General features: G+C 42.6%; 1 protein-coding gene across 1 annotated transcript in view; it reads right to left on the bottom strand.

Moving 5' to 3' along the window:
- The window catches only part of GARRE1 (granule associated Rac and RHOG effector 1), a 69,209-nt gene that overhangs the window by 10,186 nt on the left and 31,161 nt on the right, over positions 1-27,862 (bottom strand). The window contains exons 2-8 of the mRNA XM_075282027.1: positions 23,888-25,163; positions 11,579-11,764; positions 3,538-3,678; positions 3,347-3,442; positions 2,146-2,307; positions 1,903-2,061; positions 111-208 (exon numbers count right to left, since the gene is read on the bottom strand). Coding sequence (XP_075138128.1) covers positions 111-208; positions 1,903-2,061; positions 2,146-2,307; positions 3,347-3,442; positions 3,538-3,678; positions 11,579-11,764; positions 23,888-24,373 — 1,328 coding nt within the window. The 5' untranslated portion in view covers positions 24,374-25,163. The remainder of the gene's footprint in view (positions 1-110; positions 209-1,902; positions 2,062-2,145; positions 2,308-3,346; positions 3,443-3,537; positions 3,679-11,578; positions 11,765-23,887; positions 25,164-27,862) is intronic.

The following is a 27,862-nucleotide window of genomic DNA, read 5'->3' as shown; positions in this document are numbered from 1 at the left end:
TGTTAAAACTTTTGTTTCTGATAACACATTCAATTTAAATGTAACTTATGATAAGGGATCATACAATATAGAGACATCGTAACCCCAGCTTTAAGCAAGAGATCAATTACCAAGTCGATGGAACTTGCACGATAACCCTTGTGCCCTCCAGACTGATCTGTGGTGCATAGGCTTCCTTATTCTCAATCTGTGCTGTATCAACGACCACCTAGTTGCGGTTGAAACAAAACAAATGGATCCGAATTACATATCTCAGAAATTAATATTTGCCAGAAGCTACTGAAGATGCATGCAAGAACTAGGATTGTTGTAATTGCGATGGATAGATGGATAGCACTCTACTTTAGTATTTACATTCATTAACAAAAGAAAATGGAAAATAATAATGCACCAAGAAGTTGTTGGAATGGAATGAAACTTTATACATGTGAATGTAATGACAATATATGTAAGTGATTACAATATTAGAACGAAACAATATGTTTATTGTGAAAAACTGTACAATTGAAAGGAGGCTCTAGAACCCTGTTGGGCCACCTATAGTCTGGATACGTAATGACATATGGCTGGGCATGAAGGCATACCGCTTCCAGGTGAGAAGTATTGGCTTTGTTGAATATCCTTTGACTCTAGTTTAGCCATCTCTGCAGCATACTAGTCTTTTTAGCTTACCTATCAATATGGAGTTTACAAATCTTTGCACTTCTCTTGTGCAAAATAATAATAATAACATGAAAACCAAAAATTAGGAGGGGTATGTGCAGGGAATCTGGGTTAGAAGGTTAAGGGCTAGTTCACACGGGGCACAGTTAGGCGTATTTTGGTCCTGATTTTGACGCGGGAAGCAGCGTCAGAATAGGGCCAAAATGTGCCTACCACGACTGTCGCGGCTTCCCGTTCCGGAGTAGGCCCAAATGAATGGGCCTAGTCCGGAGGTTGCTGAAGTGAGGCAGACGCCACGGCTGAATCAGCCGCGGAATCCGCCTGAAGAAAGGACAACTCACTTCTTTTTTTCCATGAGCGGCATGGAAAAAAGTAAGCTAGCAGTCTACATAGACCTCTATTGTGAGGGGGCGGATTCTGACGTGGATTCAACGCCAAAATCCGCCCGCTCTTGCCCCGTGTGAACGAGCCCTAAAAGTTACTCTAAGCTCTGGGACTCCGTGACAACTGCATGATCGCAGCCAAGTGCTTGTTTCTCACACCCAGCCTGAAGCTTCCTTCCCATGCGAGTGGAGGAATACTGTGTGACAGGTGCTTCCTCTGCTCTAATCGCAGTAGAATGATGGCTTTGTCACTTGCAGACAAAGTCCTATGAGATCATAACCCAGACACTGCCAAATTACCACCACTGCTGCTTTATACCTTGAGTAAATAAAACATTGCTGTCTCATCCTGAGTGCAGGGGCAAGTAAGGTCCACACATTCAGCACTGAATGGAGTGGTGTGGGCTGCACACATCTCTCCTATTATCAAGTCAGCAAGTGACAACTCGTTGTGCAGGGTGTGACTGGAAACAGTAGTGACAGAGGCTGATCCTGAGACTCTTGGAGCAGGTAGATGATACAAGGTGTGATTAATAAGACTCCTTCTAGAAACTACAAATCATCAAATGTTGCATGAAAAGTACTGCCCCTTTAGTGTTTACCTCCAGAAACGTCTAACATTTATGCATACAGCTGCCATGCAAGTATGTGACTCCAAAACTGTAGACAGACCATGTATGTCGCCCGATTTTACAGTATTGTGCAATTCAATCCCTCTACCACCTTCTTACTATCCTACAGACAATGGCAGGAGAGGGGGCAGATGGAAAGGAGTAAAACAACTGTTTGATACATGTATTATAGTGATGTGTAAATGCTTATAGTGATATGTAAATGCTAGGATTCATAATCTTACCAGACCAGCCTGGCCAAAAAGCAACTGCACTGCAGTTTTACATGCCCCCCGCCATGTGGAAGGACAGACTTGATTGAGAATTTCAGTCACTGCCGTATCATCTCTGTCAGTCATGCCATTATGTGCGTCCGCTTCTTTGATCAGCTGCAGCATTGCATGCTAAGAACAGAGCAGAGGTTCAGTATTACTTGTGAGTTCAGGAGTACAAACCATTAACTATAGCTACAAAGAATGGAAAGTCACCGTTTTCAGCTTCAGGTTATCAGTTGAGGACTCATTAAATGATGTTCCTTTCAGAAAGTGGGAGCCAATCTGCACCGGTACAGTTGGGAGCTCGCACTGAATTGGCTGAGGTGGCGTCTGTCTCCTTCCTGCCTGTTGTGCCTCTGCATCACTACAGCAGCCCTGATGGAACAAAAAGACAATTCTAGCATTTGAGTTTCTGAAACAAGACAAGGTGACTAAAAGAAGTAATCAGGTTTGGGAAATCCATTTGCAAATATCCCATTTGGCAATTTGTGCAGACCCTTGTCCATAACCCCAAGCAGATCGCCACAACATAATGTATCCAATAGGTTACATAGAGAGCCCAGTGGTTTCATTAATGACTGTGTAATGCTAAACACTTGCTGTCATTGCTGATCGGAGTGGTCCAGCTACAGTATATCCTGTGATCAACTTATTATTTGGGTATTACGTATGCCTGGTTGAAAGTACTCATGCTTATTTTCACAGCACATACACAACAATCACTGCATGAGCCATTTACAACAAAACTACTGATTTTGTCGGGAAAGCCATGGCGAGCCAGACATTTTCCCCTGCAGTGGCTCTGAAATGTAGTATTGCATTGCAGCCATGTAGAGGAATGGCATTTCATATGATGCAAGGATGCTGCCAATAGGAGTCACTCACTAGGAGTCACAAGTGGGAGACCCGACTATGTCCTAGTAGGACATGGATTTTCTTGTGGACAGTCCTGGAGTGCTGTTGAAATCTTAATCAGTTTAAAGATGACCTTTCACCATTTCCAACAACATTAACTCTTTGCATCCTTGAACAGACACCATTCCACTGATTCCGGCCCTGTTGGAATTTTTTTTCCTTTAGTCCTTGTGGTTCCTGAGCCATCAGTGCAGTTAGTGAGAACTCTACTGTCATGTAGACAGTGCTAGGATGTGGAGCACACAGCAAGGTACTTCACAGATGACTATAGAGCCAAATTATCATATCATGGGCTGAAACTATGGGCACCGATTGCTCAGGAACATTCCGGGCCAAGTAAAAAAAAAAAATCCAACTGCAGTGGAATCAATGGAGTGGAGCTTATTGTTGGATGCAAAGCGTTAATGCTTGTGGAGGTGGAGAAAGTTCTTCCTTAATACAAGCCCTTTAAACATACTAAATGAAGCTCTTTTCATTCCTAAGTGAACATTGCAGTTACCTTCAAACATTCTTCAATAGCCTTAGGATTGAGGTGGAAGCCAGCCTTCATTGCATATTCACAGTGACCTAAACTTTCCAAAGCCATCCTATATGCCTGTTACAAAAAAAAAATGAAAGTGTAAAAATCAAATATAAAATATATACTATATATAAATATCTGTCCTCAGAACAGCAGAAATAAGGCGTTACCTGTAAAGTACTATCAATCTTCAGGTTAAGCTCCTTGAGGTGATGCTCTGGGATGGCCATGCTTTGTGAGCAAAAAAGCTGCTGAACTTCTAACCCAGCCAAGGATCCATCACAACCTCTCTCTCGTAAGCGGCTTGTGGCCTGTATCATCAGCAAAAGCAGCATGTTATAATAATGCAGCACCTCAGTAATGCATATTTCATGGCTTGTCAATAACTTATGCATAGATCAGCAAATTCTAAATTCAGAATACATTAGGTATCTCGCCAAGCATCCCAGCAGGTGCCCACTTTATACAATGATAGATGTTCATACTATCTGTAATGAGCAATAGTGCTGGAGCTCTGCCATTTCTGAAAGCTCCCCTAGGAGTGACACGGGATGTTAACATCTTTAGTATTAAATGGGTTGAAAGTCCAAGTCCTATTGACAACAATCCATCTTTATAGTGTGCAGGTAGGTAGTCACTTTTGCTCAGTTCTATAACGAAGACAGTAATGAACAAACCTTGCAGAGCCACTAATCGTATTAAGTGAGTGCCACTCAGGGATAGCACATGCCATGGGTACCTTTTGTTATGCTGGTACTAGAACAGATCATTTAGTAGAGGAGTAGTTCCTACTTTCTTTTGCTGCCAGGTATCTGCCCGCTATATTGGCCAAGCACATCCTGGAAACTAACATTTTCTGACTAATAATTATCTGTCCTACCTGTAAAAAGTAACATGCAATACTAAGCATTAAACCTAGGAATTCTGACATTTGCCTCTCATTTTGCTACATGAATCTCTCATGCCTTATACTACATCTGTTCTCATTCAGACTGGCTACAATGTAGAAGTCCAAGCCCTGTATAAGCTCAACAGAATGCCAGTGCATGAGATCAGATGTCCATGGAGCAAAGATGAAATAAGGGAGCATTCAAGATGCATACGCAGTGTAAGTCAGGAGTAAATACAGGGCTGTGCCTAACAGCCATGATCAGTCAGAAGCAAAAAGCTCCTCCAATTCATTAAATAGGCCTAATAAAATCCCTAATAAGCATGGAGTATCGTGCCATGGACTCTGTAGCCAAAAATCTGTGATGAAGTCCAAGCCACGATCAGACAGGAAGCTTGTTTTTTTTCAGGAATCTATGTTCCCAGCACACACCACATACATACACTAAAACGCATACACATAAACGCCTCAAAACCCGGACCAAAAAGACGTCTCTCCTTAAAATCAATGGGAGCCGCTCAGGAGGCTTTCCCGGGAGCCGGTTTTGCCAGCTCCCGGAAAAAAGAACGGACGTGTCCATTCTTCTGAAGAAATCCCTCCTCCGGATTAGGCCGATTCATTGAGCCTGGTCTGGAGGAGGGTGCGCGGCTGGATACTGGAGCCGTGCACCGGCTTTCAGTTCCACAACACGTTTTATGGATCGGAACCTGAGGCAGCCTCCGCCTCAAGTTCCGATCCAAAAAACTCTGTGTGCACTTAGCCTTATATGCCTTGCTCTTTGATTGTCGACCACACCAAGGGATGGTAATAATGGTGTTGAATTTCCTCCATTTATACACAAGCTGTCGGACTATGGATTGTTGAATTCCAAACTCTAGGGACTGTTTTGAGACCTTTTTTCAGCCTGATGAACATCAACAACTCTTCTTCTGAGGTCCTCAGAAATCTCCTTTGTTCATACTATGAGTTGACAATCAGGACACCCACTCACAACTGACTGTCAACCCACTGACTGCAAACTAACTAATTTTACCTTGAATTCATCTGCCAAATCTAAGGGTCACATACCTTTGCCACTCAGATATGTGATATTAGAATATATTCTATAAATAAAATACATGCCCAAGTGTAATATTTTTGACTGATTTGTTTTATTTGGTTCTCTTTATCTAATATTAAGAATTGAATGAAAATATGATGCAGTTTTAGGTTAAATTTAAGCAGAAATCTAGAAAATTCTGAAGGGTTCATAAACTTTCCAGCACTACTGTATATACAGTACACATAGAGGGGTCATGTCACTGGGCAAATTAGCTGCGCTACAATAAGGCTCTTTGTCCAAAGCAAGAGTCAGCGCAGTTATACATGGCCTGGCTTACAAATGAAATGCCTATATCAGCTGCCTCTAATCTTCAGCTTATCTCTGTATACACTGCATGCAGCTGCCGAGCTATAAACATAAAGATACGGTCCCAATGTACCCAGCCATAGATAACTATTTTTTGCTTGAAGGAACACTCCATGATAAACTTGTACACTGCGATATGCCCAGTGCATGCGGAGTGGAGAGACAAATAAGAGAGGGTCATAGTCAAGCACTGCACCTTCAGGCATTGTACTGAGTCCAGCTGCACAGAACCCATAAAGAAGCAGTCATAATCTATAATCTGTTATGGTTGTCATATCCAGAGTCACATGCCAATAACCAGAGTAGTGTGCTAAACAAATATACTGGAGGAAAAAATTTAAATAACCTATGTACTTCTATCCCAGTAAACAAAACAAAAAGTTATCCTTATTGTGAAGTTACGTGCTCCCCATCTGGAGCATAGACCTCTCTTCTCCTCTGACACACAAGGTTTCTTGTATGAACACTTATAACCACAGGTGTATTACAGCTTCACTCTGACTCCCACAGACCAGAATTGTGAGTATGGTCTGCAGGTTATATACACTGTGAAACACTGTGTGTACATCAGAGGAGCAAGGAGGAGTCTCAACGTAATGGTCTTAAAGGGGTTTTCCCATGTCAGCCTTTCAGCCGGGCTGCGTACAGTGTCTGCCTCTCACTTCCTGTATTTCTCTCCCTCCTGCTGAACAGGACACAGAACACTTCTGCGGGTCAGATAATCTGTAGATTCTTGTACAGAACAAAGTGTTATCTGTGTGTTTACATAGAGAGACAACAGACTTGGATTTATCAGACAACTGCAATTATCTGAAAGGATTATCCTGCTGGAAAAAGCGGTGAGTGAGTGACGTCCCTTGTCCTATAGGTCCGTGGTTATAGCAACGCAGTGTAAACAATGGGGCAATAAATTCACATATCAGGCAAACAAAGCAGAATTTCTAAAGCAATATATTTAGGAAAAGGCTCCAATTTGCATAAACAACCAGTATAGATAGGATCCTTGAGATGGGACAATCCCTTTAAGAAAGGCAACTAGAAGATGGATTAAAAGGGAGTCTGTCAGGTGTAGATTAAGTTTATAATCAATCCCAGCACCATGTTGGGGTAATTCTACAGTTTCCAAATATGCCTCTGCTATTCAGCTTTGCAACCCCATTTTCATGCAAAATGCTGGTTTATTTATGTGCAAAGAAAAGGCAAATTGCTTTGCCGGGGATCTAGAGCAGAGATCCAAGCTCAGATAAGCCAAGGCATGCCCCCAATGCATAATGCATAAAACAATTTGCATAAAGGTATCTAACTTTATGCACCGACACAGCGGCACTGTGATAAATCTGGTGCATCCTGTGACTAGTCCTTTCATGCTGTCAGACAATGTGGGCCAAGGTGTTGAAAACATGCAATGTCTTCAGCTAAATGCGGAAAGAATAAATTGTGAGATGTCATTTCCTTCTGCCCTTTTTCCAGGATGTAACTACTTCCATGGAGTCCCGATGAACCACTGACTAAACAGGGATCTTTGCTTTATAAATGCATATACTATGTAAAACTGCGATTAGCATATTCTATATTTATTTGGCGCCACAGTAAATATTTAAGTGACACGGACATGGAGAAATGTTTCTCGTCAGATCATTTACAAGTATAATACGTGAAGCTACAAAGACTAATGTCAGGCCAGCAGCATAGGTCACCTGATGATATATGGTAAGGTCTGCAAACTACGGATCTGCAGTGGCTAGGAAACTATTTCCCACATGCTCTGAGAACTGGAGATCTGCTGGCACTTGTAGTAGCCTCACAGCTGCCCTAGACACACGGCTCTACACTGCCTTGATGTGACCTAGTTTCACAGACTAGGAATCTGTGTATTCCAGGTTAAGAGATTTTACACATAGCTGTACTGACAAGTGTTATTATAGGTTAATAGCTGTGGATGTGGGAGAAAGGATCACATGGATCAGGTGCGGTTTACAGAGCGGAGGAGTAGGAGTAAGGCAGCCCTGGGCATGAGAAAGGAGTCTAGCAAGACAGCCCTGAAACTTTCAGCCCATTCACATCTCCAAGAAGTAAACAAATGACGTCTCTATAGGAGGGGGGCAATGGTGTGAATATTCTCCCTGTCAATCCGCAGCCTTCCTTCTCTGGTTTATCAGTGGTTATGGCTGTAACCACACTGTGTCTCACAAGTTGATCAGTCTGTGGTTCCTACTTTGACTGACTTGATGGTTTAGTACTATATGTAAGTGGTAGTAGTGATGGGGAGTCTGGATAATGTTAGTCATTCTATAGATTACCACAATAATAAGTGTCTTCACAATAAATTGCATTCAATCTGCCCAGAAAATGATACAAAACACAACAATGCCTGGCGATACTAAAGGTGCTAGTACTGAATCCACCAAACACCATCACCTGCTAGCTTATCACAGAACGCAACAAAAGCCATTAAGGGCCATTGAGAGAGTTGAGTTCAACCTCTGTGTCATGGTGTTAGCGTATTACGTGTCAGGCTAAGCTTTGGTGCACATGTATAGCATAAGAAAGCTGAGGATTATCTGCAGTGCGTGGATAGTAGATAATGTCTCTTTCCCATTGTATTTTGTCATCATTACTTTGGCACAGGTAGGTTATTACTACTGTTTTTCCTCGTCGTTTCTTTTGGAAAACCAATAAAACCTTGATTTTTTTTTTTTTGTAATTCAATCACCTATATTATATTACCTTTCACCTATACTCCATTACCAGAGCAAAAAAAACCACACTAAATGCAACAAATGGGACTAAATCATAATAGAAACAAACGTTTGTTTTTCTTTGCACAAGCCCCAGAATGCCAAATCCAGTGCATCAGATTCTGCTGGGAGTTCTAGTCTGACAGGAGCTAGAGAAACTACGCAGTTGCATATTACACGTCTAGAGCTAGTTCTAGAATTTACTTTAATATTCAGGAAAATCTTTACAAGTGCTAGAAGGGGCTGCTAAATGGACGGCAGGGAGGATACAAGACTCTTATTTTCAGTTAAGTAAATGTTTATATTCGGCGTCAGCTACCCCGAGCACAGAAACACTATATCCAAAGTAGATATTACGGGAACTGGGGCATAAAAAGCAGCTTTCAATAAAAAGAAAGGAAACATTTCAACACTTCCAACTTCACATTCCTCCGTCTTCTACATGAATTGGAGTTCCCTCTACATACGTATTCTAAAAATAAAGCAGTGTGTGAAGACAAGAGACGTATTATTGTGAGTAGCCCGCATCGCCCGCGCTGGCACTGCCACGCTCTCCCACACAACACAAATGTACCAATTAAGAAAAAGGTCAGGACGTGGACGGATATGTCCCCCACCAAACAATAGACAAAGGTCCACACAGACCAGAAACAAATGGAACGAGCCGCCTCCTGACACAGTCACAGGTCACTGTAGACAGAGACGGCTCATCTGCCCGCTAGTGGAGATAGAAGCATCATATCAGCCCAAGTCTCAGCATTTCCCTAAGGAGACACTAAACACTCGGCCTCAGTGACACTAATGTCCCCGTGTTATTTTTACAGCATGGAACAGGCATAATGCACTTAATGATACACTTAACATAATGATATAATAGCAGGCCTGAGTCACAAACCGTACAATATAAACATGACTGAAGAACGGAGCTGAGCCGCTGCACGGCTGAAGGCAGAAATGTCATTATAATAGGACTGGGGATTATCTTCAATACCCTTGATGGGTTAAAAATGGATTAGTAATCTTAAGTATTCAACTATCAAGCAGATGACTTGATAGCTGCACGTAACGGGTTAAAAAGCGATCTTGATGGTTCTCGACCAACTTACATTTAGAAAAATCTGATTAATACAGCAACAGAGCTGAAGACTGGCCCGGTATTACTGACAGCACCATTCCTAAGGACTAACCCGGTATGACCGACAGCACCATTCCTAAGGACTAACCCGGTATGACCGACAGCACCATTCCTAAGGACTAACCTGGTATGACCAACGGCACCATTCCTAAGGACTAACCCGGTATGACCGACAGCACCATTCCTAAGGACTAACCCGGTATGACCAACAGCACCATTCCTAAAGACTAACCCGGTATGACCGACAGCACCATTCCTAAGGACTAACCTGGTATGACCGACAGCACCATTCCTAAGGACTAACCTGGTATGACCAACGGCACCATTCCTAAGGACTAACCCAGTATGACCAACAGCACCATTCCTAAGGACTAACCTGGTATGACTGACAGCACCTTTCCTAAGGACTAGCCCGGTACAACCGACAGCACCATTCCTAAGGACTAACCCGGTATGACCGACGGCACCATTCCTAAGGACTAACCCAGTATGACCAACAGCACCATTCCTAAAGACTAACCCGGTATGACTGACAGCACCTTTCCTAAGGACTAGCCCGGTATGACCGACAGCACCATTCCTAAGGACTAACCCGGTATGACCGACGGCACCATTCCTAAGAACTAACCCGGTCTGACCGACGGCTCCATTCCTAAGGACTAACCAGGTATGACCGACAGCACCATTCCTAAGGACTATCCCGGTATGATTGACAGCACCGTTCCTAAGGGCTAACGCGGTATGACCGACAGCACCTTTCCTAAGGACTAACCAGATATGACTGACGGCACCAACACAACCAAGCTGCACAACTCACTCTTATGTGACAGGAAAGCACTAGACTGCCAAGTAGTCTTGTATTGCTCAGCCCAAGCTCTATGTAGAGCTGTCAGTAATAGGGCAAGGCTTAAAGGGGTGGTCTGAAAACACTTGAGCTGGTGACCAGTAGGATATGCGATCATGACATGTAGTGCCTCATCTGTGCAGTCAGACCCCCATACGCTCTTCAAATAGATACAGTAAGAGTCAGAAACCCGCAGCAGAGGTGGAGAAGTGTCAGTCCCCTGTGCATTACACAAAAACAACTTGGCTCCTTTAAAATACAGTTCTCTCCACCTCCTACTCCCTGCACCAGCAGTAAGAAAGACCTAGATCAACTCGGGGGTACTTATTAGTGGGAGTACAAACAATTTGACCCCCCACCTATCACAAAATGGAGTGTTCAGCATGTTTCATTGGAGCGGACAGCTGGATAGCACATGCCGCTCTATTAATTTCAATTGGAGATATTAATATCTCCGGTGGCTCCCATTGAAATGAAGAGAGTGGTGCACGAGCTGCTACTCCATTTAAACTCTTAGGGAAAGGGGTAACTTTCTGTTACTGGAATACCCATTTAAGATATGCCCTAAAACAAGTCTGGGACACAGCATGTGGGCCGCAGTCTAAGCAAACAAAGCCACAATTCTGGAGCTCTCAGCTTAGTAAATGTGCCCTTATGAGTTTGTGAAAAGGGCTTAGGAAGGAAACTACAGGTTTGACAATGGTCACCTAACTATGGCTTCCTTCATGGGAGGATGTCCATCATGAAATGATGCAGCTACCAGTGACTGGTACTAACCAGCGATGACAGGCAGATAGAGGCAAACCCTAACCAAAGACTGTATTTGTTTCATTTATCTTCAAAGGACTGAAGACACATAACAAAAGATCTGCAGACAAAATGAAATGGGAGCTTCCTATGTCCTGTATTATAATCAGCCGTACTCAGCCTGTCACATATTTTCCATGTTGTAGCGCCAGATCTCCTATGTTCAGATCTTGCCCTTTGAATCATTTGGTGACAGTCTAGCCTACGTGGGCTGATGAGTAAGATTCCTAAACCACACATCCTCAGACTTCATTATACAGCCTAGTTTATTCTCATGATATAAATGACTCAAGTCTGAGAGTCAGACAGTACAATGTCCTCCATCCTCCTAAAAAAATCCAGCTCAGGGACTGCTGGCAATGGCTGAAAGGAATGTTACTGGTTCCTCACCTCAGTAGCTCCTCGCCATGTCCTCACAGCATCATCCAGCTCTCTTGTGGGGCTCAGGTCACCGGATCCAGGAGCGTTCTTGCGCTCTTGTGCTATCGCTTCAGCAAAGGGCTGCACTTTCTGTAACGCCTGGGACAAGAACTGAAAATGAACCTGCATCACAGTCAAGAAACAGCGACCAAGCACCTGTGGAGACAAAGAGAAAATACATCTTAATGTAGGAGATGACACGTATTCTCTGAGCAGCCATCATTCAAGTATAACAGACCTATTGCTACGCAGTTACTGGATTGGCTCTGCTATGCACTAATAGAGCTAATGACCACATTAACAGCCTCCTTTATTATTATTATTATTGTTTATTTATATAGCACCATTAATTCCATGGTCCTTTATTGACTGCCTTGTTCTGGGAGGCAACCTACAAGGCTACCGTAACATCTGGATAGCCACCCAGCTTTCTCTGCTTCCTAAATGACCTTCTCTGACTAGTAATGCAGCCATATAGACTGAGTGCACACTATGCAGCTTTTCCAATCAATCTGCAATGAAACAATCATGTCCATGCAGAGTCATTTTCAATGAAGAATCCACACTACGAATCTGCAGTATGTGAACAACTCTCCTGTACCACTGCAGCTGAACGGAGGGGACAACCAGTATAGGAGCAGCCGTGGAAGCCATATTGGTTGTCACCCAGACATTCTGGAAACCTCTCCAGGCCTTCACAAAACTGCCTAGAATCCAGAAGATCATTTCTAGATGAAACAATGAACCTTTCACGCCAGCAGGGGAATTCCTGAATGCTCTGGAATCTGCTATAGGAAAAATATCAAATTGTAACTATGACCCTGGAGGGATTCTTGTAATATTTTCCAAGACATAAATCTCAGCTTGTGCACTTATTATTTGTCACAGCTTTTAAAGAGTCTGGAAAAGCTGGGCTCTTGAAGGCACCCAGATTTCCAAGAACCCTAAATGGTAAACCTGTCTGGTAACAGTAGGAAAACTGGGAGAATGAGTTTAAGAACAAAGCAAATGTTCTATTCAGAACACGGGGTGAACCGCTAACCGCACTGGTTGTCACCCAGCTTTCCCGGAAACTGAAGAGGAAAACATGCGTTGCACTTTCTACTTTGCTCGCAGAAGTCTCATGAGAAGATTTAGGAGAAATAAAAGCCGAAAACAGGAAAGTACTGAGATCCGTGACTGGCAAAGAGTCTATTCTCCCATTTGACATGTGCAGACAAAGACACTTCAGAGCACCAGCGTCCCTTACAACACAGCTGGCTTCACAAGGGGAGGAAATAAAAATTCTATTTTTGTCCCTGACGTCTGCTTTAGCGCTGGCAATGCACAGCTTGTCAAACAACACAACGTCATGTCTTGTGCAAGCAGCATAAAAAACACATGAATGAAGGGTCCGCGTGATCACAAGGAAAACACACAGCTACTGTGACAGATACCATCCGGATGCATCAAGGACAGTAAGCATGGCCACAGGCGTAACAATAAAAAGTCACAAAAGTTCCAAAAACTTTAGCAGGAGGGAGTTTTCCATATTGTAATCCACCTCTGTCTCATATAGTTACTGCACTAAAATGAGTAAGGTGTGTGTGTGTTTTACTGGAAAGCAATAGACCATATGGCCGTAGTGCAATAGGGTGGTGACCTTGACTAGGAACTCATTAGACCTATCAAATCATTCCTTATAGTCACATGGCAAATTGTCTACCATTCACACAGCCTTAAAGGGGTTGTCCAGGCAAAAATGGACAACCCTCTTAACTTTTAAATCAGCTGCGAGCAGTGAAAATTTTTTTTAAATAAAAACATACTCCCCTGTCCTCTCACGTGTCCTGGTTCTTCTGCTCCAGTGGCTTCAGGAAGAGGACCCGTGATGTCACAGTTAGTGACATTGCAGACCCTTCGCTGATTAGCCTCAGTGGTCACCTGACCACAATCAGCGGCTCCAGAGAAATTCTGAAGGAGACTCCGGAGAAGCGGCCGGAGCAGAAGAACTGGGATGGGTGGGAGGGTACTGGAGCATTGGGGATGGGAGACTATGCAATTTTTTATTTATTTATTTATTTATTTTCCAATGCCCTCGGCTGTTTTAAAAGTTAAAAGGGTTGTCCATTTTTGCTTGGACAACTCCTTTAAACAAGGAATAGGTCACCTACCCAGACATACCGGTATTCTTTGTAATACAACCATTCTAGAGCATCTTAGATTAAAACTCTGTGCTGTAGCATTCTTGTATGGATAAATTGACAACTGGGTGTTACCAATTGCAGTTGTGCCTCTGAACACTGCAAGACAGATGGACTAATACGCACCAGAATCTGGCGTAATTTGTGCCAAGAAACTGGTATATACTCTGTACAACTCATTTTCTACTCTTACAGTGTGCGTCTCATACGCTACTTTTTTTTTTGGGGGGGGGGGGGTTGTTGTAAAAAAAAAAAAAAAAAAAAAAAAAAATGCGGTTTAATATGCTAAACTGTGAGACAATCATTGTGCCACAATATCAGCCACCACACTACATCATTGCCCCACAGTTTTGTCCCTGGGCCAATTAATAAGTGGTGTTAAATTAGATTAGAAAATTTATTAAAGTGCACCAGATATTCAGCTAGCATTAGGCGTTTTAGAAAATCTGGTGCAATATAAAATGTCTGGTCTTTTCATTGCCCCCATTTCACTAATCTGACTGGGCCTTAATTTTGGAGTCAAGCAGAATCTGCCCACGAGTGGCATTTACCATTGAGAACTGCTCCAGGACAGAACAGAGTGTAAGACACTACGGGGCATGGACCAGGATGCCTAGTAATGTGGTTAGTAATGGCATAAAGGAGCATGCCCCAGGAGGTGCCACAAAAATCTCCAGTGATACAGACTATGAGGAAGTGTACAGCTTTACTATACAAGCAGCAGACAATGAGATGAGCAGTGGAGGTGTGAAGAATGGTATCAAATACTGGAAAGATGCCAGCCAGGTCACCCGACCATAGCTGCGTCCCTAGAGGAGCGCTCCACACTGTGCTGCTCCTGTACCCACCACATATTTGCAGACTGTCTGACTTCTAAATGGGGTGGGCACTGAAACAGAGCTGTGGAAGAAGCCAAGTGGAATCTGAAGATCTGTCCGATCAGCACAGCCAGTGTCACGATGTATAGGACACACCGTCAAAGGGATAACACCCAGATGTCAATGTTTTCAGAAATGTCTTGTAGAAATAGCAGAAGAATGGAACTATGCAGTTATAGTTGCTCCACAATTATCTCATGAGGAATACTAAGCATAACTAAGGCAGACATGACAGTGAGCCATCAGTGGTCACTCCCAAATCCCAATATAACTGACACGTATACAACAATAAAAAGGGATTAACATTTCAGCATTAAAATCTAAGAATTCTGGTCTTCTCTCGACTTATGGACCTCCTCAAATCTCCCCCCCCCCCAAAAAAAAAAAAAAAAAAAGAAAAAAAAAAAAAGGGGGGGGGGGGAATCAGTCTTTACAAAGTAGTAGGATGACAAATTCTGCACTTGTATGGTTGGCACAAAAAAAATTGCTATTTAGTCCAAGGCCACACAGAACATTATACTAAATTTCAACAAAAGATCTACTGCTGTGGCAAAGATCATGGGTGCTTTTCGCTGCGCCTCACTTACAGGCTAGCCCCCATGCACACAACAGTGTTTTTCACAGGTAGCATACCAAGCCATTCTTTTCTTATGACCCCATGAGTATGACTATCCCCTATCCCCCCAAACCCGCACATGCGCACAGCCCTCCCCCTGTTGTTTTCAATGGCTGCACAGCAAACAAGCCGCTACTCACTGCAGATTGTGGCCCTGGTGTAACGCTGGAGACACATGGAGCAGTCAGGAGACAACCCAGCTAGAAGGTGAAGGAGAAGTCCTTCCTTTATAGTTCCCATTTCTTTTATATCTAGTCCTGCACCTAAAACTGTATGTGTGAAGCCAGGTGATGCGTCTAAAACTACAATGTCCAATATTTATGCCTGTTGCATACAATGAGGATTTGTTTGGGCAAGTGTCCCTTTAACAGGAATGTCCGCATGGCAGTGGATAGGGTTTATTTTTCCGTCTTTTTGGAAAGTTTGGGTTTGTATGTGTATCCATAGGGAAGGAACAATGCATGTCTGGATTAGTCAAGATAAAGCAGAGAGGAAATGGGGCAGACGGAGAGGAGCATGGGAGTGTTTGTTGTGCTGGGAAGGTGAGGGAGTTACAAGGAAATCCTGGGACATGCCTTTATTCCACAGTACTATATAGGGAACAGAAGGACACATGTACAGACCTGGAAATCATCACTACTGCTAAATACACACAGCGTCTTCACTAATAAAACATACAACGTACAAAGAGCTGCCAAGTACCATTCACCCCAGGACAGGTAAAGGTGAAGTGGCAGGAACTGAGCAGGAATCACTAGAGGTATAGAGATGGTCGGGGGAATTCTTCTAATGTCTGCTCAGTTCTGTGGTCAAGTCCCCTATATCACATGATGAGCAGGGACAGTGAGAAACAAGTTCTTAAAAGAGTTGTCCAATATTCATCCAGAAACCGTGTCAAATCTTCGTATGGGACGCACTGAATTTTATGGAGTTGAGCTGCAGTACCATATGCCACTCATTCTACTCAACCTCTTTCAATGGGTTTTTAGATAGTAAAGTTTATTTTATAATGAAAAGTTCCTCCTTTTCCCAATCTCTGCATTGATAGGCTGCTGAATGTAAACCATCATGTTGCAGTAACACCCAAATGTTGCTGGGGTGCAGGACCCCCAAACCTGGCCGTATCAGCCATTACTCATCTTCTTCATTCCTGATGCACATGAATTGCACGTGTGAAGCCGAGGACAGTACACCTCACTGCACACACACAATGACGGGAAGTGTACAAGCATTGGCTGCACAATACAGATGCACCAGGAGCTGCGGGAGACAAGTCCAGGACTCAACACCTCTGAAACACCTGAATGGAGCAACAACTGGAATAGGCAGGTTTTAGGGTTCCAAAGCCCAGCAATAACAGGACATGTTTGTAATTTAGGGATCCCAGGCCTGGTGACAGGTAAAGTCGCAACACCCAGATAATCTCCAACCTAGGAAACTACTGCGATGAACTTGGCATTTTCAGTATAGGTTTCATTGTGTGTCAATTCAGTGCCAGCAACTGGAGAGTAACGGAAACAAAGTTTACTTATTTACAGGACCCTGTGGTCAAATAATTCTGTATGCGTGGCCAGCATAGGGTATGTACAGTGTCCATATTACCCAGGGCAACCAGTCTGTTTGTGAGATTCTACAGGAAATAATGAATCAGGACACTTACTGGCAACAAGGGCACTATTCCGACAGGAATCATGGCGATTCTTACAAATTCATTACCTAAATAAACAAAGCTGATCTCGGGGCGTTTGTTGGCAGGAAGAGATCTGATCTGCACTCACGCTCTTCCATAGAAACTGCTGGATATAGGAAGTGATGTTTTCCGGCAACTCAAGGATCTTAACTTGTATTATCTTTAAGAGGGGTTTTCCCACTAAGACATTTCTAGCCTATCACTGGATAAGGGATAAGTGTCTGATCTCTGGGGATCATGAGAACAAAAGACCCCCAAGATCCCTGGGTAACTAGAGCAAGGTGACCTGTGCTCTCTGCTCCAAACACTTCTAAGAGACTATAGAGGTAACCAAGTACTGTTCACTCTACTGTAAAAACAGAAGCAGGTATGTGGATGCCAAACATGGCTTGGGCTAGGAATTCTGTTGACGCCAACTCTAATTTTATGCCCATCACCCAAGCGCATTTAAAAGAAAATGGAAATAATCTCCAGTAAAAATAGGCTTTATTTTTACCCACACACTAAACCAATAGCCACAGAAGTAAAAATAACCTGAATAACATACGTTTCAAAGACATGCTCCAGGAGCCATATAAAGAAATGCCAATATGTAGTCGCATAAAAATACCCTCCTGCAACTTTTACTTTGTAGTTTGAATCCTCATATTATTCAGTAAAGCATTTTATCCTCCTGGGATACCACTAACAGTACAGCTATGGTAACACGACTGTATCTGAAGAGGAGATGTGCGCCATATTGCTGGGCAAACTCAACAAATAACAATGGAAAAAGACACGGCTATGTTACAAATACTACAACAGGCTGATGTACAAGCCTCCATGCTGGACCAGAACTCTCCAGCGCTGCCTCCATCTTCTTCAGCAACAGCCTCTTCACACGTCTCCTTCCGGCGCGCAGGGGGGTCAAAATTCAACGCATGCACAAGTCGGCTCTGCCAGCGGGCAGATCAGACTTCAAATGCGGGCAGCCATTTTTTTTGTGGCCTCTTACGCAAGTGGGCACAGTACGCTCTGTACTCCATAGAACTACAGGAGCGTACTGTGCATGCTCGCATAAGTAGCCACTAAAAAATGGCCGTCCGCATGCATTGAATTTTGACCCCCCGCGCCAGAAGAAGATGCGTGAAGAAGTCGTTGCTGAAGAAGATAGAGGCGGCACTAGAGAGTTCTCTCGCAGCATTGGGGACGCCCCCAGTGCTGCGAGAGAACTCATTTGCATACTGACAAAAAAAAAAGGGATTTCAAGCGAACGGCGGCATGGAGAAGACATCGAAAGGTAGGAGAAGTATAGCCTTTCTTAAGGCTATTCCAACATGTTAGGGAGAAAAGAAATGAGTTTGAATGGTAGGATCCCTTTAAATAGTATATCAGGCATCAGAACTAACTGCACTTGTTTGGGAACGGCGAAGGCTAGAGAGTAAATTCCAACTGTGCTTGAATCAGTGGCGCGGAGACTATTAACAGATGCAAAGACCTTAAATATGTGGAGGTGATAAAAGATCTTTTTTAAATGGAATCCAACGACAAAAATAAAGTCTTCTTTATTATGCAAATTAGGTACTCTGAGCACAGTGGGTGTTCCCTGAGATCTCCAAGTACAGTTCCCTCCCCTGTATGCTTTGTTCAAGTTCCTGGCCACTGGGAACCGAGCAGGTGATGACATCACACAAGACTATTATTCCCACTGACCAGGAGGTGGAACAAAGCATATAGGGGAGTGTTTCACAGAGAGAGCTGTGCTCAGAGATCTCTGATCACCCACTGTGCTCTGAGCACCTAATTTGCATAATAAAACATCTCTTTGATGGCATCCACTGGACTGTGACACATAATGAAAGTATGATGTGCAAACAGATCATAGCGCTATGGTGGAAGGAGTTAAGGAAGATGGAAGACTCCCTTTAAAGCAGAGAGCAAAAACTATTACTTTTTCTAATAAGTTTCTATTTTCTGATTGTAGATTTTTTTTTTTCATTCTATTTTTAACACACCAGGGATGTTGTGGTGTTGGGGAAAAAAAATTTGATGAAGACTGATGATTATTTTTTAAGTTATCATACAATTATTGGTATTGTAAAATTAATTAGATACACAAGTTGTTGCACGTTTACTTTAATACAAATTAAATCACTAGATTTTTAATGAATTAGAGGAGGGTCAGCATGTTAGAGAAGCAGAGACTCTCAGAGGCAAAGATGGTCAGAGGTTCAACAATCTATGAAAAACTGCATCAAAAATTTTGGAACAGTTTCAGAAAAACATTCCTCGATGCAAAATTGCAAAGACTTGAATATTCCACAAAATCTACAGCACATAATATCATCAAAACTGGTAGAACTCCATCTGCACATGGGACAAGGCCAACAGTCAATATTGGATGCTCATAACACCATATTAAAAACAGGCATGAATCGCTAATTTAAATCACTGCATGGTCAGAGAAGACTTCCAGAAATTAAGTTTGTTTTTTTGGTTTTTTAAACAGTCAGTCATGCAATCCACAAATGAAAATTAAAGCTGTATCATGCAAAGACGAAACGCCATACATCAACCTAGTTAGAAACATAGTCTTTTCTGGGAAGTTCATTTACAAGAGGCAAAATGGAAAACTGTTCTGTGGTCAGAAGAATCAAAATGTAAAATGTTTTATAGAAACCATGGACAGTGTCCTGCAGACGCAAGAGGAGAGGTGATGGTATGGGGCTGTATTAGTGCCTATGGGGCAGCCTACACATCTGGAAAGACATTATCAATGATGAACAGTATACAGAGTAAACATATACTCCCATCCAGACAACCTCACTTTTAGTGAAGGCCTTGCATATTTCAGCAAGACAATGCATAACATACAACATCTATCACAACAGCATGGCTTCACCGAAGCAGAGTCTGGGTGCTGAACTGGCCTGTTTGCAGTCCAGACATTTCAATAGAAAACATATGGCACATTAAGAAATGAAGAAAAAAAAATTGGCAAAGACATCCTAGGACAGTTGAGCAGCTAGAGAATAGGACAACATTCCTCTCCCAAAACTCCAGCAATTGCTCTTCTCACATACCAGGCACTTACAGACTGTTGTAACAAAGAAGGGGGGTACTACATAATGGTAGACAAGGCACCGTCTCAACTTTTTGAGAAGTGTTGGTGCTATCAATTTGTAAGAGAGTTAGGTTTTTCAAAAAAAAAACAAAACAAAAAAAACCACCTTTCTACTTCTAATATGTGTTCTATGATCTATCGTGAATAAAATAGTTATATGAAATTTCCAACTAATTGTTTTCTAGTTTTCTTTACATATTACACAGTGCCACTTTTTGGGGGGAAAACGAAGTTGAATGAAGGAGTCAGAGTCAAAGTTAAGGAGACAGGATGTGGAAAAATAGAGAAGTTGAAATCAGTGGTTTGGTCTACGGACTCCACAGCCCTGATGATTAATGGGGCCGCCATCTTGCCTGCGCACTAGTAATGCGCTTTTCCCACATAGTCTGGAGCAGACATATTCAGTCTATGGGATGCGCTGTGCAGGGAGGGAAGCAGTGACCATCTATTTTCTGTTGTAGTTGTAATGAAGGGTTATTATATGCAGTTGCCTATAGAGGTGTAATGGCATAGCAATAAAGAAAGAACAGTCTTGTCTGTCATGTAAATTAAGTGGCTACTCCAAATCTCTACAAAATTGATAAGTTTATCATTATGCTTAGTAGTTGGACTAGCAGAATGTAATATTTTTATTTTAACCCATTAACTGAGAACTGCACCGTTTACCGCAACTGCACCAAATGACCTCGTGTGCGCAATGCAATGCATGCACATGATCAGCTTAGGTTTCCTATCACGGGTGACATCCTGCTGGAGCACATGAATGTCCTGTTTCTATTCCCCAATGACAGATGGTATTTGTAGGCGGGTTAAAAGGACCCGATCCCCAATTGGGGATCATGGCAGTTAATCAGTTAAAGTGAACCTTTCATGTCCTCAGAGATGTGCGGTATTACATAGCAGTTTCCAGTTATTCGCCCGGGTGCTGGTGATATTGGAGTTGTTAGTTTCGGCACCAATACCCTTCCACTATCAGAAGGCTTACAGGTCAGCGTCATCGCAGGGCTGTGAGGGATATCCTTCGAGAGTATTCTTCCATACCTGTTTATTGTTGGGGAGTGTTCCTCACAGCCCAGCAATGATACTAGGTAAGGCCCACCTTTCAGACAGTGGAAAGATATAGGTGCTGAAAGTAACAGCACTGATATCTCCAGCACCGGGGGCACATACCAGGAAAGCCGGCAGTGCACTATATTCAGCACACTATCTACTTTATAACAGAATGAAGTACTCTCTATGTACATGAAAAAAAGATCGTGGCAGGGAAAATTTTTAGCATAAAGTCTACAAATATGCTTAACATAAAACGATAGTCTAAAAAAATATTCTGGTGATACATTCCTTTAAACGATGACATTTTAAAACTCTACTCCCAACATATAATGGGATAGCAGTTCACTAGACTATGTGACGACTACTGTCAATCTTGAGAACGTGGCCCATTTTTCTGCTGAACAGTAACCAGACAACGGCAGCATGGCCCAAATAAAGTTTCTAAATATTGTTTTGGTATTTGCTGTACAGGAAATGCAGTGCTAAACCACTGGCCTCTTTAGTCTAAACACTGTGGCGGTCCCTAAGGATGTACCCTCTCTGCACATAAAATGAAGGTATATACTATTGATATGAAACTACTTTAGAAGATGGGAACATTCCTGTAACAAAGAACATTTTAGTAAATTAAACCAATTGAAATACTCTGCTTTTCTAGGTTTCAGCCATACAATAACATGAATATAGCCTTAAAATGTATTATTATTATTATTAAATGGTCACTCATTTTTCAGACAATTTAAGAGCATGTAATTATGATCCAAAATGTAATGTACTTCATTAAACCCCCTGCATTCGCATGTATTTTTCAATTTTCCTTTTTGACTCTCCACCTTCCAAACCCCATAACTTTTTAATATTACTGTTTACAGAGTGATATTAGGACTTAAAGAGGACTTTTCATGTCCACGGGCACATGCAGTTTTATATACCTCTAGAAAGCCAAATTCAGTGCAGTGTTGGCTTACCCATTACGTGCCCGGGGTGAAGAGCTATCAGTGCTGTTAACGATAGCTCTTCAAATGTCAGAAGGGCGTTCCTGACAGTCTAAGTGGGAATAACCCTCCTGACAGTACTGTGTGTAGCTCTATATTGTCAGGGGGCTTCCTTACCACCCAGCGATAACTGTCAGCAACACCCTTCTGACAGTGAAGAGCTGTCGTTAACGGGAGACTATCATTGGCATTTTACATTTGTAAATAAGCCCATCATTATATACAGTAGCCTTTAGAACAGCTATTCTAGGCATAGCTGTCCTGAAGAGATCCATTTATCTGTTTTCACTCAAAAACAATTTTTCTGATATGCAAATGAATCTTCTTGGAGCACCGGGGGTTTTATCTCTGTGCTCCGAGCACCCCTGCGTCATCATCCAGGAGCATTGTTCAATCAGGACACCTCCTTCTCCTCTTTTTCACTGCTCAGCAGCCTCTCTCGTCAGCGCAAGTGAAATCTTGCGCACGGGCTGTACATTGAGCCACTTTGGCTTCAGGCTCAGTGTAGAGCGCACACTCTGTGGACCATCGTTGATTTATTCTTACACAAACGAACAGTACGCATGCGTGAGATATAATTCACACCAACAAGAAAGGCTGCTGATGAAAACAGTGAAGAGTAGGAGAAGGAGATGCCCAAATTTTAAGAAGGGGCGGTGAACTACATTGCTGGATGATAATGCGGGGGTGCTCGGAGCACAGGAATAACGACCCCTGTGCTCGAAGATTAATTTGCATAGGAGAATCATTTTGGGAGAAAACGGATGAGTGGATCTCTTGAGCACAGGAATGCCTAGAATAGGCTTTCTAAAGGCTATATAATGATGGGCTTATTTACACATGTAAAATACCAAAGATAGACTCTCTTTAAGAAGTTTGACTGGCACGTCATAAGGGTTAGTTTTGAGTCAACCCCTTAAAGGGATCCCATCATTAAAACACAATTTTTTCTGGTTGACACGTAGAAATAGCCTTTAGAGGTCTTCTCCGCGCCACCGCTCCATAGAAATCCTGTTTTTCATCGGTATGCAAATGAGTTCTCTCGCAGCAGCTCTCCATCTTTGTCTGGAACATCCTCTTCGTGCGTCTTCTTCCAGCACAGGCTTCAAACTGCTAGGTCTCGGGCAGAGCCAACTACGCATGCCCAAGGGCCACAAGAGAATGGCCACTTACTTACTGTTTGAACGCTGGGGCCCACCCCCAGTGTTGCGAGAGAACTCATTTGCATACCAATGAAAACCAGGATTTCTACGGAATGGCGGCGTGGAGACCTCTAAAGGTAGAAGAATAGCCTTTCTTAAGGCTATTCCTACGTGTCAACCAGAAAAAAAAAAAATTGTGTTTTAATGATAGGATGCCTTTAAAGAGGACCTGTCAGCTCTCCTGAAATGTCTGTTTTAGTAAATATCTTTTGTTCCCCATGAAATAATTCTGAAGCATCGTGTCCTGAACTTTGCATTGCGTGTTCCTCCACTATTGTTCTTGGGAACGTAACTGGGTTTTACCATGCCATTACTAGAGTGGGTCGACACTGTATGGCACTATCAGCAGTGACTAGAAACCGGCAAACAGTGGATAAACGTATACAAAATACAAACAGTGGGACCGGTCTCTGCTTTGAGACTGGTCCCACCTCTAAGACTATAGTATTTCCTGAACTGTTGATTTACAGGTAAAAAGGATATAACATAAAACAGATGTACAGATTCCCAACACAATACTCTACACAGCTGTATTACAATCATAATAAAAGCAACTGACCTCTATATCCTGCAGGCTGAACTCATTCTGGTCTTTAAAGTTGGCAGCCCCTGCACTCAGCTCCATCAGCATTTTTGCTATCTCTGGTTTTATTGCTGCAGTGAGACGACTGGCAGCCTCCATGACATGTTCCTGCACGTCTTTGAGTTGCATAGCTGCCTTTGAGTAGTGCGAGTTACGGAAAACGCTGCTGAAAAGGTCAGTGAGGAAAGTGCTGGCGCGGCAGAACACATTGAGCGCATCCAAATACTTGGAGATACCCTGCTGGATATCCGCTATGGGTGTAGTGTGGACAGCAGAGTGAGGGCAGCTGCCTGTGTTAGCCGTGGATACTAAAGGGGTAGTTGAGGCCAAGGGTGCGCTCAGAGTCCGGCTGAGCTCAGGCATCTGGTACTGCTGGTGTTGCTGCACCTTCTGCTTGGACCCGCCAAGCAAAAACCGCCTCTTGTAGTCCATTTTACTTTCCTGTGCACTACAGCAATACATAGGGGATCTATGAGCCACAGGTGCCTCTAACCTAAATCAGCCGTGCATACAAAGTCCACCTCCAGTTGGTTGGCTATGTCAAATAGTACAGCAGGGTGGCAAACATAGGTTTTGTACAAGGCATTTCCAAAAGGCAAGCTGTGTAATGTGTTTGAGCAGAGACAGAAAGGCAGCAGATCCGCTGACTTAGGGATTTTTAGTATTCAGTGCAGCCCAGCTGCAGTTCACAACTTGTAGCTTGGAAGCCAGCTGAAGGATTCCACAATGAGAGGTCTTCGCCTCTCTCATCAAGGGCTCTGCTCCTGTTAACCCTTCTCGTCACCAAGTAATTGTTTTCACTGCAGACAAACAAAAAAAACGAACACACAAAAAAAACCCGAAAAAACTCTTATCCCAACCAGGAGTGTAACAGGAAAAGAATGCAAAATTTAAACACGAAATTCCAACGTCCACCCCTCCCCACAAAGACAAAGCAAAAAAAAAAAAAAAAATAACGAAAACACTGATCAACAGCTGGTAGGTATGAAGCGATGCAGGCTCTGGTACATGAAGGGGGCACAACAGGTGGGCTTGGTGTAGATGCTACAGTCCGGCAGATCCAGTCTGCACTGAAGTGCCTCTAACACTGTATTCTTGACAGATTTGCTGCTGGAAGTTCCCCTCCCCTCGTCTTCCTCTCTGGGTTTGTTGAGGTAGTTTAGTTACAGCGGAAACAAGTGCAGCTCCCAGATTGAGTTCGCTCTGGAGAAAGAATGCACACAATGTATTTGTAAGGCCTCTAGGTCATTTCCTGGGAAAGGAAAAAGAAGAGAAAAAAAAAAAGGGAGAAAGGGTTTTAGTTTTTATTTCAAGAATGCTGCAGTCTCACTAGGAAGAGCACGGAGCAAAGTGAAAGTGGACATTGTCCCGTAGTCTACCAGGGGTCAGGTTATTTTCACTTTCACCATACCTCCCAACATATCACATGCAGAAAGAAGACACTGACGGACTATTTTGTTACTTAAAGATTCATTCAGACATCTTGTAATATCCTTCAGAGGCTTGTGCCTGGGGGATTCCTAACATGTACTCTAATGGAAGGCACTACATATATAAAACGCAAAACTAACATGTATAACATGCAATAAATAAAAATATTTATATATATATATATATATATATATATATTTTACCATATGAATGTTGTCCGACTCCAGAGACACTAAACCTGAGAAATTGGAGCGCACACTAATCTAGAAAGCTTTAGAACTTAATAAACCACACTCACATCTGAGGTCACGTGCTGCTGTCCTGTTTAGTTGAGACACTAGGAAATGTGACAGCATCTTGTGACCTCAGATGTGGGAGTGATTTATTACCTGTGATCTCAGCAGAGAAGAGAGGAGTATACAAGGAATGAGAGCAGGCAGGAGAATCATGGAAAATGTAGTTTGTCCGCAGACTCACTAACTGTAAATAACAGTGATAAGAATTCACTGAACCATCTTGCAGCGGTAATTTACAATGAAGTCTGCACCTTCGCCAATGTCACAGTGTGCCACACTAGTGTACTGAAGTGAAGAGTGTATTACACAGGTATTACCGGCAAACTTTGCAGCTAATCCAATCTAACCTGAAAGATTAGGAGAGGTTTACTTACTCCTTAAAGATCCTTCTACTACGGAGCCTGTCAGGGACCATGATATGTTCCCAGCCCATATACAGGCTCAGCCAAAGACTGTAGTAGGTGACAACACTTCCTTTATCACACACAACATATCAGATATATATCTTCCCTGACCACCAAATAAACAGGGATGTTAGGATCTGTCTAGCGTGTAAGATTATTGCCACGGGAAAATTGGGAAGACCAGGGGCAGTGGCACAATTATTAATAGGGGATCAAAGGATTGGGCAGGATAAATTCTGCTGCTTCAAGACAATATGGATGGGACACAGGGAAGCCCAATAGATATTAATACCAATTCGATCGAACGCCGTTCGCTCATCTCTAACCACCACTATGCTGCTGCAAAGGTTTTGCTCCTTCCCTGACAGGTAGCCCAAGAAGCCATTTCTATTGTGGACTCTACAGTAAAGAGGATCACTATGCAGAGAGTCAACTTCAGGGAGAGCGTGACTGAGCATGTGTGTCCATCACCACTCAGCTTAGTAGGAGGACGTGCACTTTGCTATAGAACCAAATGGTAAATGTCATCACTTCACTTGATCCTTTTTTTTTTTTCTAACAGCATGCTAAGGGCAGACATGGTCCATCTTTTCTGACATGTAGAATGAATACCGTAGGAGATCTATTGGTGGGACAACCCCTTTTGTTATTCGTATAAATGAAACACTTCCTTATCGTGAAGCCATATAGTCCGTCAGGTAGAAGAAAAACAAACAGTACCTATTACAACACAACCATTTACTAAGAATGTCATATTTGCACAGGATATAACGTATCCACATATATGTAAATAAAAAGTTTACAGCAGCTTTCACTAGAGGTTGGATTCTCGTGCAGACAGTAGTACCGCAGTGAGAGCCAAGTATGGGAGAACATTCAGCTGTCAGTATATGTTCACACAGTAGGTATTGGCAATACTTGCTGCACAAATTCATAGCCGAAACTTGGGTTCCTGCCACAGTGGCCAGTGGATCTGCTACATTGGAAGTCAATGGAGCTAATAATGATTTTAATGTGCAATACAATTAAATACCCTATTGATACACATTGCTGGTAAAATATCTGGGAATTCCACAAGAAATCCCACCTAAATCCTGACCTAAACCTCAGTGTGTGAACATTGCCTAAACTTGGGTATAGCATTATATAATGGGAAAAATGTACATATGACTTTCCGTTCTCTGCCACAATCCGAATGAGACAAATATTTGGAGAAATACCAAACTCCTCTGATGATGCTCAACAGCTTCTAGTGCCATGTCTACTACCATGTCGTATTTGTATTGGTTTGCTGCAAATCAGTCAGTACCCCATCCCCCATTGACTTGAACGTGGAAGTGTGGTATTAAAGCGTAACTAAACTTTCAAACAACTTTTGATTTTCTGGCAGTATTTGTGTCATTAATACATTTTGTAATATACTTTATTAACACATTTGTCTCTTTTTTGTGTGTGAAATCCTGCATTTCTTTATTTCCCTTGTTTCTGTATTGAGAGCGGTTTCTGCCTGTGTAACATGTACAGAAAAATGAGGATTATATCTCAGACATTATAAAACGTATAAACTTTCTTTAGGACTCATGACAGAGAAGATTCTCCAAGCCTGTACTCAATACACAGTAACATTCAGTGTAAGAGTGAAACAATGCAGGATTTCACATTAAGGATCCAAAAATTGTTAATGAAGTAGATTACAAAATGTATTAATGACACAAATACTGCCAGAAATCAAAAGTTGTCCGAAAGTTTAGAGGCACTTTAAAGCCACATTAACCCCTTCATACCAAAATGTCCATGACAAAGAATTTATGGTTTAGAAA

This window comes from Leptodactylus fuscus, chromosome 7, assembly GCF_031893055.1.
Source record: "Leptodactylus fuscus isolate aLepFus1 chromosome 7, aLepFus1.hap2, whole genome shotgun sequence".
Lineage (NCBI taxonomy): Eukaryota > Metazoa > Chordata > Amphibia > Anura > Leptodactylidae > Leptodactylus > Leptodactylus fuscus.
Note: the sequence above shows the minus strand (reverse complement) of the source record. Positions and strands in the feature narration are given on the sequence as shown.